Raw genomic sequence first — 13,682 nt, forward strand, 5'->3', positions numbered from 1 at the left:
ATGTTACAGATAAATAAGATTTTCTCGGCTCTGATTGGTTGTTTTCGTTCAGGCCCGGTGGATTCGTATAAATGATATTTGGAGCACTAGGAGGAGCCAGAGAAACTTATTTGTCAGGATATAGTGAAAGTTTCAGCAAATATAACAAAATGTTACTTTTATAAAAATTCCCAAGTGCAGCTTTAAGCTACATCATGAGCAACATATAGCAAAAGATGTTTGTTACCTTTGTGTTATCAAACACAAACTCTTTTCGCAAAATCTTCTCTTTCTCTGTCTCCACCATGATGTGAAGTTTTCCGAGCAGTTTCTGGGATTTCACCAACTGCAGGACTAAAAGAGATAAACACAGTACTTGGTATAAAAATGAGCAGTGTTGATGGTTTACAGTCTTTACATTAAAGATTGGGTCTACAGCCTTGCTAGTGGCTCTGTTAAGGTATTCTTAGGAGCAGTGGTACTTTAAACTACATGCTAATGTCAGCGTGCTAACATGCTCACAATGACAATAAATGCTGATGTTTGACTAGTATAATGTTTATCATGTTCACCATCTTGGTTGTGTTAGCAGCTAACCGTTGCTGATTAGCACTAAACACAAAGTACAGAAACTGTGACCTGATCATGATTCTAGATGAATCATCAATTATTATAACTCATCTTGAGGGAGAAATGAATGTCTCTACCAAATGTTATGGCAATCCATCCAATACTTGTCAAGACATTTAAGTAAAAAACAAAAATGACAGCTTCATGGTGCCCTTAAGCAACTGTCAGGGGATCACCAAAGGCAGTGTGATCATGGGATCATGGCAATTCATTCAATAATTGTTGAGATATTTCAGTCTGGACCAAAGTGGTGGACCGAGCAACTGACCACTGCTAGGGCCACAGCTAAAAATACAAAGGAACAGAGCGATGTGATTTCTTACTTTTGTTGTGTACAAAGTATTTGTCTTCAGGCCCATCTTTGGACTTCTTGAAGTAGAGCTTCCCACTTTCAACATCCACTTTCAGGAACATCTTGGTGGAAATACCCAGAGAATCTTGCTTGACCTGCAAGTTAAAGAAGACACTAATCAAATAACCCCCAGATGTTTTATATAATTTCAAACATTTAATTTTCCTGTATTGTTATGCAGTAATGCACCTCGAACGTAACAACAGGTATGAGAGAATTCCTGTGGCCGCCTTCAAATCCAACAGACTCAAACATAGAACTTCTAGCCTGAAAAAAGAAATGGAGAAGTGCTTTGTCATCCATGACTGACATCATCTGTTGTCATGTCAATAACCAAGATTGTTCATGGTCTAAAATGAGCCACGGTACTTTACCTTATCTTCTATTGAGTAGAGCAGTTTTGTCAGGTGCTCAAGCCTTGAGGAAAAAGATTGACTAGCATCTGTAGACATCTGAAAATAAAGATAATAATTCACGATAAACTTTTTTTGTGTGAGTTGATAATGCTGCAAAGAATCAAGGGTGCCACCCACTTGTTTTGTAAATTGTCCAATCCCTGGGGAGAGCTGTTGGTCCAGCACTCTGTGAAAGACCTCCAGGGCTGGCAAGATGCGGGAAATTTCACTGTCTCACAAAAAAAGATCAGAGCACGGTTAAAACAGAGCTATACATTGTAGTCTATATGATATATTCTGTTGACTGGTAGCTATACCTGTTGAGATTTTTGCAGATTGCCTGTGTTAGCTTCTTTAGCCCGGGGAGGTAAGGATAACCATTCTGTAGATGTTCAGCGTCCGAGCAGACTAAGTTCCTGAAGTAGTCCTGGATAGCCATTTGATGCTCCTCAGGTATTCTGGAAATAAACACAGGAGCACTTTAAACACACATTTCACACATCAGCTTCATCCAAGCACACCAATGTGTCGAATCACTGCCCCTAATTGTAGGCATTATTGCATTGTACACAGTGTATCCTGCCAGCGTATTATTATCAGAGACATTGCATGATGAAATATGTGGCTGAGGACCATACGTGGACAAGTCCATATTCTGCAGTCTCATCAGGAAGGTGTCTGATAAGTTCTTGCAGGGCTGTTCACTGTCTTTCACATCAAAATTCCTGGGTGGAAGCTGCGGTGGAAGAATATTGGATTCTGTAGGACAAAGACAATATTTTCAGGAATTGTTTTATTTTTGACCGACACGTATTCTTTTTTAACATTATAGCCACTGCTCAGATGAAGTTGTTTGACCTGGCTCCTCGTCTACCTCCTCCTCTCTTTGGACAGGGTACTGCAAGTGTGTGACCAGCCCCATGTTGGGACTGTAATATGCCTCCACCAGCTCAGGCAGCATAGAGAAGAACCTGATGGGAACTCCTTCAGATGCCTGAAGAGCAGATCACATCAGACACATCATTCTTCTCAGACCACAGCAGAACTAAAATATCATGCAGCCCTATTGCCTTGTCTGGTGACACAATTACTTCCCATGTGATGTCAGATATGTCTACTTGCACCGTCTGTGGCTTCTTCCAGCAGACAACAGCTGCGTTCATGTTATCAGCTAAGTTCCTCAAACAGTTGTATAGAGCAGTCTTAAGAGTTTCTTATGTGCATCTTATTCAAAAGAATATATAATTCCCCATACGTTCCCTTGATTTTTTGTCATGAACTAAAATGGTTACATTTAAAGAATTGCTGCTATTTTACACCCAAACATTAAGAACATAAAACCACAAATCTAACCCAGTGCGAGAGACTGAATGTACCTACAGGTCATGAAAATTCAGCTGCTGAACCTGATTGCCTCTGGTATTAAATCCTGTACTTGTCACACAGAATATTTAAGTTGTGTTGGACATTTTAGTGCCTTTATTTTGTTTGTATTTATCTTACAATATCGCATTGATCCTTAGTTTCAAACACACAAATGTTTAACCTATTTTATTATGTAATACCCTGTGTTTAGACCATTTATAGACAGTAGATTTCACAGGTACAAACAGGAACCAGCAGCTTTCTAAACAAACTAGACCACATATTATACATATACATACACAGCTGCACATTCTTGCCTTTACTTATAGCTTGTTTGGGCAGGAAACAGGTCTATTTTGTCCCTTCTAATAAGTACACCACGAGTGCTTACATGAATTAGAAACTGACAGTACTGATTTATTATCACGTCGGAGAGAAATCTAACACACTGGTACTCCATCCCTGTGAATACTCGTCCAATTCAAGCACTGGCTCAGCACAATTTACCATTTTGGAACCACAAGTGCAGTTGCTGTATTATATAAGCATGGTTTTCATAAAAAACGTAAAAATGTCTCAAATAATAAATGTGCATATTACCATATTATTTCACTTTTTTTCTTTAATTAATTCTATGCTGATGATAACTGTATCTGGCTATACTGACTCACAAGCGCAAGCTCCTTTCACTTCCTCTAGGTGGATGTAATTCTTTTTTTTTTTATGTTTTACAACATAACTATCACTGCAGCTGCAATGGCCATCCATCAGTCTAGACTGACTGCAAAACATGAGTAAAGCTTTTAGCTTTTATTTTGCAGTAAAGCCACAATATATGTTCTGAAAGCCTATTCTGTGGAGGCAAAGCCTGACACTGACACACTATCCTCAAATTTCGTCAAGTTAGCAATAATAAATATGCAACGGTCAGTTAGACTTTCAAAATAAAGATTAATGAGAAACATTTCAGGTGACATCGCAGTTTGTTTAGGTTTAGGCACCAAAACTTCCTGGTTAGGGAAAAGATCATGGTTGTTGTGTAATACACACACTGGTCCATTGTGTACTTTTCATGCCTAGGCAAGGAAAAACGAGATATTGACACAGTGTAACTGCAGGAAGAGTTTTATGGATTTTTGTTTTCGGGATAACGGGCTATTGCAGACATGGGCTTTTTTATTACTATCACGGTTTTGAAAAAAGGGGCTGTAAGAACAATGGCATGGCAGCTACCTACAGTATTTTATATAACTTTAAATGTCCATAAGTCACAGAAGTCGAGTTTGGGTCTAATGGAGGGATGTGACTTGAGAGGTCTTGCCATTTGAAAGTGGGTTGGGATAGAGGTTTGCAAAAGAGCTTTATTGCAATGGCCACCAGTGTTATTTACTAAATCCATATAATAAGATAATACTATGAACACAAGATTTCAATGTTGAATTTGATTTAAAAGCTCCTGTTTTGATAAAATGTGACTGATTCAACAATAAGACTAAAGGGCCGGCCACATTAAAAACAGTAACTATAACAATAGTGATGTGAGCATTCACACTGATGAACGATAACATTGTGTAAACAGTGGCCCTAAAACACTGCACACTGCAGCTGTGTCGACAGTTTAATAGTAAAATGTATATTGATTAATGTTGAATGTAGCACAAAGAAACAAACAGAAAGCCCGGAGGATATGGGTAGTATGTCTCAGGTAAAATTATGTTTTTTATGTGTATTTTGCAGCCTAAAATTGTTATACAAAGTTGTATACCACAGTATCGTTCATCAAATAGCCCTGAAAGTGATCCCAACAAAATCGTTTTCTACTGTTGTTGTCGTTATAGTTGTCATGAGTGAGTTAGAAAGATTTTAACGGATATATTTATAGTTATTGTTATAATTATAATTACCAACATGTTTGACTCAATGAACGTCCAAACAACAGGCAACCAACAGACATTGCTCTCACTGGAGCCATGCCACTATGGTTAAAACATAAATAAACTTCCCATATGCTGTAAATAATTAACATTAACAATTCTACTACCATAATAATTCATCTGACATCATACCAAAATGGTGGCTTGTGTGAAACTGTCAACCCACCTGTACAGAGAGCTTCTTATCCTCATTTGGCAGGATTCTGTATGTGTACACACAGTTCTGGAACCTGTGGTTAAAATAAATAAATGCAAATGTCTGTCACTGGAATATGACATGAAGGTAGGGTAACGGAACATGCTACCTGATGTAATCAGTATGTTCAGGATGCAATCAGAACACACTAGGTAGCATTTTGCAAATTGCTCCATGAAAGCTCATATGAGCTGCAGAGGGCAAAGGGTGTTGCTGTGTAGCAGCACAGTATGCAAATAAAGGGGAACTAGTCTTGCATTGCTATGCGTGTGTGAAAAAAAATACACATTTGAACTTTGAATTACATTACATTAAATATGCCCAAATGATGATGCTTTTTCTTAGACCTGATGCCATAAACATTCAGAATAACAGCCATAGCATGTCAGTTTTTCCTCCATTAATTTGGATCATACACAGCGCATATTGCATGTTATTAAGGCTTTTTGAACAAGGAACAAGAATCATTGTCCACTCTACATCAATGCAATAGTTACAAACAAGTAATGTGTACTTACAAAACACAGAGGGCATACGCTCCCTGTATGGACTCACTGGCCCGGATAAGGAAGCTTCCATCTCTTGCTGCTTTGGAGAGTAGATCCTCAGCTTTGGATCGAGTTATATTACCATGGCACCAAGGTTGATAACTTGGCATCCTGTTTCTCACACAAGAGTCTGAGACTCAAGAGTTGCGCATCTGCTCTCAAACTATATTCCAGCAAACTAAAGTAGACTCAGTTTTTATTTCTCGCCATTTTCATCTTTTCATGGTGCGTACTTTTAAGTCCTTTCTTTTACTTGTTCATTCTCTGCCTCTGAAAGCTGTAAAAGGAAGCTGCTATAACCACGGCTCTGAACTTCCTCATTTGAGTTAAGTTAAAAGAGGAGGGCCCTGGTGCCTCTGCTCTGCCTGCTTTATGACAGGTCCACAGTGCTGTAAATAGAAATACAGACTTTCGCTTGCTGAGTACAAATCTTTTTCACATTACTTTAATGATTAACAAGAATTCCTTTTTAAGTTTTCATATACCCACTTGTTAATGTGAACTGTCCAGAGAAGAGTGAAGCCATTTGTAAAAACTTCAGTTGAAAGAAGTAAAAAAGGGAAGTAACAAAAAAGACAAATATGATTACTGGTAAATTTGCTTGTGAATAAACATATATAGTATATATATGAGAAGCCTAATTTAGGTTCCCAGATTAATTTGTTAATGCTACAATCATCTCTGTCCTTTGATCAAGAATACAACAATCACTCATATTTACCCAGAAGACCCAACCTGAGTCTGACTACTAACTGTTTAATTGTCTAATTTGAATCAGGAGAGCTAGGTGTGTTCTGACAGGAAATATAAGTTTAGAATGGCTTGCCATGTTCATGTCATGTGATGGACAGGAAGTCTTGCAGAAATAAGAGGAGGAAAAAAACTCGCTCACAAACCACAACATGACGTGTCACATGACATAAAAAGAGAACTACACAGTGACAAGTCACTGCAGCCTCGGAGGTTTCTGCCCTGCACTTGATATAGGTTTCCCACTTTCACAGAGAGGATGTCAAATTCTCAGACCTGACAGTTAGACAGACACATCATCTCATGCAGAGGACATGAAATCATACTTTTGCTTTCAAGTGACAACAATTGAAATGTTAAGTTAACACAGACTTTTTATATGACAGCAATTATATTTTGATACAAAAGAGAAATAAAGAAAGAATTGTGAGTTAGTTGTTAACATAATATGCTGGTGAGTTTTTATGAGAGTTTTCCTCAGCAGAGTGACTTTGCAATTATAATAACAAGTTTATTGTTAAAAACATGAAGTCACAAGGAACATTTATAACACATCTTACTCACATCTGTGTGAATAATGTCTTTCCATCTAAAATATCACTTTTTTTGTAGATGACATTTAGACAATCTGACTCATATGCAGTAGTGCAATACTAATGTACTAAATGTGGACACAACAATAGATGCATAGCATAGAAGGATTTAGGGAACTGGATAATGATGAATATATGTACAATGAAGATTTGTCTAGCACAAGCAAAGTAAACATGGTACTGGTGTTGTCCAGCTATTTAAAAAAAGTAACAGAAAATTCATTTCTAAGTGGTTTTAAAGGACCAGTGTGTAACATTTAGGAGGATCTATTGGCAGAAATGATATATAATATTCACAGGTATATTTTCATTAGTGTATAATCAAATGAAAATAAGAATCATTGTGTTTTCGTTCAGAACAGACAAACCAAACACAGGCTCTAAATAGGGCCTTTTCGAGAGTTTCGTGGCCACCATAGTTTCTCCTACGCACTTGGTTGATGCGAGCAGTTTCAACTGGTTGCAATCTGCAACTTCACTGCTAGATGCCATTAAATCCTACATACTGGTCCTTTAAAAATATACCTCATATTAAAACAAGAGAGTCTACAGTTATGCTTGCAGCTCTGCAAGGTTTTATTTGGCACAGTGGTGCTTTGAGCTAAATGCTAACATTAACATGCTAACATGTCATTGTGAGCTATGTTGAGCAGGTATAATGTTTACCATGTTCATCATCTTAGCTCAGGCATGTAAACATTTGCTGATTACCACTAAAAACAAAGCCCAGGCGAGCCTGATTGGTTCTGCAGGTACATGGTCATAAAAGTACAATAACATTTTGAGGGGAACATGAATGTTGCTACTAAGAGATATTTCAGTCTTGACCCAGTGGTGGCCCAACGACAGACCATCCCTGAGAGCATTGCTGCTAGTGTGGCTACAAACAATGTACCATTACAGCAACGGGATGTGCCTATACTTCAGAGCATGTCACAGTTATCTACCATGCACACCATCATAGTTTAGTGCATTAGCATGCAAACAGTTACTAATTAACACTAAACACAACATACAATTTGATCTATTGACATTGCAATTTGCAGAGCCAGGACCGTTAGCATAGCTAAAAACACCTTAGATTTAAAAAAATAAAAATAAAAAAGATATTAAAAGCTAACTATTTATTACATTTGGCATATGATACAAATCAGTAACAGGAAATATACATTAAAAGCTGACTATGCACATATTTGATCATTTGGTGTTTAACACACAACTCACTTTCCAACATCAGCAGGAAGCTTGTGGACTGAACAACTTAATTCTGTCGAGGTCACACGCTGCTGGAGCCTTTCTCTCTCATGTCTAGGACAAATGTTCTGGGCCTTTTTCGACAAATGTTTTCTGCGGAGGAAGACTGTTGATGGCAGCAGTTGGCAGAACCAGTAGAAAAAACATTTAAGCCCAGTTCCAACATCCACCCTTATGACTTAAAGACATCATCATAGCTATGTATCCAAATGTATTGCAAATCTTTACCAAAATTTTAGTTAATCGACAAAAGAAGATGCAAACAAATATCCATCTAACTGTTATGTGATTAGGAGAGAGTTGGTTCATCAAGATAGGAGATGGCAGAAGAAGAGGGTACAACAAGATGACATAATTAACAGAGTGCCTCAAGAGTTGAACCTCAAACGATGAAAAACAATGCAGAAAACAGGATGGAAATTAGACATTTCTATTAGTTTCATCTAACAATGCAAGGAAGGTTACATCAGAGCTGTGTGGAGCGATTATCGATGTATAGAGCCATGGGAGCCATGAGGAGACGGAGCGGAAACAATATAAGCTGTAAATTAAATGTTCATTATGTCAGATATTTCCATCCATATTCCATCTCCCATGAAGCACAACACTTTTTTCATAAAAGGCAAAAACCACCTCAAGTGTGTGCTAAGTTTTTTTTTTGCTAAATGTTGTTGCTGTTTACATCAACCTTTTCTAATGCAATACACTAAAAACCAGCTAGTGTCAATGAGTTTGATGGCTTTGATGGCTAGTGTTTGAGGGTTCTCTGGCTGACTTAGTGAATTCTTTATGCACACTTTATTAAGTCAGCAACTCTACAGACTGCTCATGGGAATAACCCACATTGTCTGCAAAACTAATGGCAATGACATTTCAGAAGCACAAAAAAGGAAACGCAAGCAAAACATGGAAGGAGGTGAAGGAGTGACTTACGGGATTACTTGTTTGTCTTAAGGTGGCATGATAGTGACCTCTATGTATGTAAAACTGTTCCAAAATTACCACTTAGCAATAAACATTAATTCCAATCCATTACATTAAATATCGAATATGAGTCTCACACTTTACTGTAAACTTTACTTGTCAGTTACTGTGTGAGGGTTCAGTGAATTGGGCATAGGGTGGACACTGGAACTGGGCCTTAAATTCAAGGAAAGGGGGCTGCAGTGGAATATCAAGCAAATAACAGTCAATTTTTGTTTTAAAGGCATCTATATCAAATAATGCTCCAGATCAAGTTCAAATTTCTCTTTTTCAAAACTCAGACTTGGCACTCAAAGAGCTCTCGTGTGTTCCCTTTAACTCTCCGCTGGTGGCTCCTGACACCCCGGCCTTATCTTTGCAAAACAGTCGCATTAGAGTGCCACGGAACTTCTCCGCCCCAAACAGGTAGATCAGCGGGTCCATAGCACCGTTCAGGCAGGTGAGGGAGGAGGTCAGGCGGTTGGCCAAGCTCAAGCCTCTGCGTGTCTGGCAGGAGACATCGGGATGGCTGTAGCCCAGGATGAAAGTGGCCCTGCTTACATGATAAGGCAGGAAACAGACTACGTAGATGAGCATGACCAGGCCGATGGTACGCAGGGCCTTTAGCTTGAGGGCCGGCTCTAATCTGGAGCCCCGATGCAGGCTGTAAATGATGAGCAGGTAACAGGACAGGGTGGCGAGGAAAGGTGGAGTGAAGGCCACAGCCAGTGAGATCAGTGCATTGCGTGAGGCCTTCTCTCTGTAGAGCTGCAAGCACACTGTCATGCCTTCCACCTCTGCAGTCTGGTGGGTGATCAGCAGCGGTGCCATGGAGACAGTGACCAGGGCCCACAGAGAGAAGCTGATTATGTGAGCGTAGCGAGCTCGGCGAACCTTCAGTGACCTCACAGCGTGAACCACAGCCAGGTACCGATCCCCTGCTACACAGGCCAGGAAGTACAAGCTAGCATACATGTTGACATAAAACAAAAAGCCTGCCACCCTGCAGGGCACCTCGCCGAAGGGCCAGTGGCCTCCAGTGAGGTGGTAGGTGGCCCTCAGTGGGAGGATGATCACGTACGATAAGTCTGCCACAGCCAGGTGAATCAAAAATATGTTCGCTGGAGAGGAAGAGCCACGCTGGTGAGCGAAGATCCAAAGAGCCAGGCTGTTACCGTTCAGCGCCAGGAAGAAAACCAGGATGTAGAAGCATCCAAACAGTGTGTTTTCAACTGTTGTGTCCACTACTGCACAGCTCTCTGACGACTGATTGGATAGCAGGGAGGGCAGCGCCGCTGTAGCAGACTCCATTTTGGTGGCTGAGGAGAGAAATTAATTTTCAGGTATAAATAGAAACATTTCTCATCTTTGGAATGATTTTTATCTTAATAAAGTAATGTATGTATGTTTTCAGGATGGATAAAACATTGTATTTTCTTTGCTGGTTACAGTTCAGGTCTGATTTTCACATCTCTGACTATGAGTCATGACTTTTCTAAACAAGTGCAAGTGATTTCTGACATAGTTTATTGTTAGTATTCAGACAGCAAACTACCCCAGAGACAGGAAACCACACCAGCTCCAACCCCTGTCCACACTACTCTCTTCACACACAAACACATACTGACAATAGGCAGGGAGAGTTTTTGTCACAGTGCCAGTCTCACAAGGTAACAACAGATGTCAGTGTCCCTGGCTAATGCCCTCAGAGCATATGATTACTTCATTCTGACCACGACAAGTTTTAGACTTCCTCTGCGCACTCTCTCCTTCCTTCTTTCATAGACTGAATGGCAAACTCTCAGGCGCATTTAAGAAGTATTACCTAATAAATAAAGCTTTACTTACTTACTTACTTACTATGGTAAACATGTCTGTGGAAGATAACTATAAATACTGTGTGGTAATTTTGTTTTTGTTTGCTACTTTATATGTAACATTAGAGTGCAAAATGTTTTATGTGAAATGTAACAGAATTACATATAAACTGACATTAGTTTCAAAACTACTTTGTAATGCTACCATAGCATACTGAAAAAATGTCTCAATATTGCTTTAAAGGAACAGGTCTGACATTTTGGGGAAATATGTTTATTCAATTTCTTGTACACTAAATATCAAACTAGAGCCAGCAACTGGTCAGCTTAGCCAGGAAAAATCTGCCTAAAAGCACCTTTAAAGCTAATTAAAGTGTAGCTGCACCCCTCAATTCTGCTAGCTCTCTGCTTCCCAACAAACTAAAAACAACTGATCAGAGACGGTTGGGGGCGTGGCCTCAGTGAGCTGGTAGTCATCAGAGCTAACCAAGCTAACCATGGAGCTATCCAGCCCCAGACGGCTTCTGTAAGACTCTCCGTGTCCGCACTGGAAACGCATTGAGTCCCGTGGAGCTTTTACAGAAGCACATTCACGGCCATCTGTGAAAGTTCGGAACCTTGGTCGTAGCTAAGCTAGCAGCTGTGTTGTAGCTAAGCTAACGGCTCAGAGAGGCTAACTCTTCAGTACGTGTGGGGGGAGTGTCAGTCACAGGTCCGAACCATTACGTCAAAATAGAAAAACACTAGGGTTAGAAAAAAAATAGCATAAACTCCCATGCCTGTATTTGAAAATGAGGGTAGCGGTTACACAGACTGCCACTCAAGTTAGAATAAAAAAAAACTTTACCTGCAAGTTACTGGTGCCTGTACAGTCAAGTCTGACCTCCTCTGTGAAGTTTAAAGTTTAAGCTTTGAGTATTAAATTGACCGATATAATTCCCAACATTCCTCAGAGAATTGCACAGTTGTTTTTCCAATCTTAGAGAACTATTTAGACACACCTCAAAAATATTACCCACTCCTTAATTCCTCCAGCAACTCTGGCAAGCTCCAACTGTCCACTCCTCTCATTTTGTTTTTATCTCCTCCTTTTCTGCCGCAGCATAACATCTACACAAACATCAGTGGGGTGTGAACAGCAATAATGCATCTCAGAATGTTCCCTTTGAAATTTATGGAGGGTCCAAGAACAATTTCAAAGTGTGCTGCAGGGATGAGCTTGTCATCCCACAGATGTTTCTGTAGCTGATGGTTCCCAGATATAATGAGCAAAAAGCTCACCACCAAACAGTGAAACGTGATCAAATAAGGCTGCACCATCGCAGAGCTCCTTAACAAAAAGAGAAAGGGATTGTCTCTAAATCTCTAATCGCTAAATCTCCATTTCACCAGCTCACCGTGCTGACTTTTGGCCCATTAGGAACCAGCCAGATGTAGCAGTGTGGCTCTTTTCTGTGTGTGTGCTCTGCTGCTGCACTGACTGGAGCTGTGAGACCCACAACGAAGGGCATTTCTCAGCCAAGGCTCAGACTCAGCGCATTCAGGAGCACAAGTCGCCCAAAGAAAAAGGGTTGCAGTCCCAGCAGGCATAACAAACCAGGGTGCACTACAGCTGAATGGAAAAGCTTCCATAAATACGGATCCCAGAGGGATAATCCTAACGAGAGGCAATCCTGAAATATGCCTTCATCACAATGATCTGGGTAAGCAGATCTGTGCAGGCGTTCACATGTGAAGAGTGTTGGCAGAGAGGGAACTGAGCTTGCTGGCATTGGTCCTTTTCAGAGATTAGTCAGTAACAATTTGTTGTGACAAAACTGTGACGGCTGTAATGTCTACAGTTTTCCATTGTTAAAACTCGTCACAGTGGGATAAAGTAAATGTAAAATTTGGTTATTGGATTAAAAGCGTGTGCATTTACAGATATTCATCCTTTCAATCTTAAAAGCAGGTGACAGATTGTCATCAGGCTGAACTGTTTGGGGATTTACATGACAAAAGCGACACATTTACAGAATAAATACTTACTACTATGTAAGTGCAGTGTATGTATGTACAGTGAACTTGGTAGTTCTAATATCAGGGATGTACTGCGACTATTTGTGCCACTTAAATACAGTGTTTACAATAAAAACAAACATAGAAGGAATCTCTCTTGTGGAGACCTTTAATAAAGCTATTAAAAACAACAACAGCTCTATTGCTTTATCAAAATCCGAGGTAAAATAAAGAGACTTACCTGAGCTTTAGAGCCTTTCAGGGTTGGTTGGCTGCTGGAGGAACAATTCAGCTGACAGAGAGTGCACTTTAATCAGTGCAGGAGCAGAGTGGAGCAAAGTGAAGACTGGGAGTTTGACTGCCGAACTGTGGACGAGCTGACAAAGAATGCTGTCCTATAACCCCTTTTTCTCTCCCTCAAGATGTTCTTGGGAATGAGACTGTTGCTCTTTTTGTGTCTCAACAAATTTGATAACAGAAAGGGAGTCCCAATGGGAGCCTTTCGTTTGAACCTTGACCCCACCCTTTCTTTCTCCATCCCCTTCTCCTCAGAGAGCCACTTGTGCGCTCCACAATAGCCTGAGTCAGAATAAGCAGCGCATTTTAGCAGCGGGGAGAAGAATGGCATGCCTCAGTCGCAGAGTCGTTGGGTATGACTCCATGGAAACCAGGCCTAGTGCTGCGCCGAGTGCCTTTACCATGGACTCCCACCCTCCCACTGATAGATAGAAGATGGACAGTGCTGTTAATTGAGAAGTTTATGACTAAAGTCTCTGAGATGATCTTTTGTAAATGGCCTGTTAAGTTCTACAGAGGGCCCCCATTCCCTATAGGAGGGCAAGTGAAAAACAAGAGCAGGGAGGGAGGAGGGGGGGGGGGCGCTTGAAGAAAACAGAGGCCCTTGTCGG

At 40.2% G+C, this 13,682-nt stretch overlaps 2 protein-coding genes across 4 annotated transcripts in view; both read right to left on the reverse strand.

Annotated features, from left to right (window-relative positions):
• Window positions 1–5,707, reverse strand: part of inpp5d (inositol polyphosphate-5-phosphatase D) — a 14,125-nt gene extending 8,418 nt beyond the window's left edge. Inside the window, exons 1-10 of one of the 2 annotated variants that reach the window (XM_035653922.1) lie at window positions 5,370–5,707; window positions 4,822–4,885; window positions 2,215–2,350; window positions 1,995–2,115; window positions 1,674–1,814; window positions 1,495–1,585; window positions 1,336–1,413; window positions 1,151–1,228; window positions 933–1,056; window positions 227–333 (exon numbers count right to left, since the gene is read on the reverse strand). In XM_035653922.1, the coding sequence (XP_035509815.1) occupies window positions 227–333; window positions 933–1,056; window positions 1,151–1,228; window positions 1,336–1,413; window positions 1,495–1,585; window positions 1,674–1,814; window positions 1,995–2,115; window positions 2,215–2,350; window positions 4,822–4,885; window positions 5,370–5,509 (1,080 nt within the window). In that variant the 5' untranslated portion in view covers window positions 5,510–5,707. The remainder of the gene's footprint in view (window positions 1–226; window positions 334–932; window positions 1,057–1,150; window positions 1,229–1,335; window positions 1,414–1,494; window positions 1,586–1,673; window positions 1,815–1,994; window positions 2,116–2,214; window positions 2,351–4,821; window positions 4,886–5,369) is intronic. The other variant, XM_035653923.1, reaches the window with a different exon arrangement.
• An 813-nt stretch (window positions 5,708–6,520) lies between these two features.
• On the reverse strand, window positions 6,521–13,399 carry gpr17 (G protein-coupled receptor 17). Of its 2 annotated transcripts, none has more exons than XM_035653973.1 (2): window positions 13,016–13,399; window positions 6,521–10,278 (listed from the first exon to the last, which is right to left on the reverse strand). In XM_035653973.1, the coding sequence occupies exon 2, from the start codon at window positions 10,268–10,270 to the stop codon at window positions 9,251–9,253; it is 1,020 nt and encodes a 339-aa protein (XP_035509866.1). In that variant the 5' UTR covers window positions 10,271–10,278; window positions 13,016–13,399; the 3' UTR covers window positions 6,521–9,250. The 2 variants fall into 2 exon arrangements, with proteins under 2 accessions (XP_035509866.1, XP_035509867.1); XM_035653974.1 differs by lacking the exon at window positions 13,016–13,399 and adding an exon at window positions 11,624–11,777.
• Window positions 13,400–13,682: the final 283 nt, after the last annotated feature.

This window comes from Morone saxatilis, unplaced genomic scaffold, assembly GCF_004916995.1.
Source record: "Morone saxatilis isolate NCDOM2014 unplaced genomic scaffold, NCSU_SB_2.0 Contig12, whole genome shotgun sequence".
Taxonomy (NCBI): Eukaryota; Metazoa; Chordata; class Actinopteri; family Moronidae; genus Morone; species Morone saxatilis.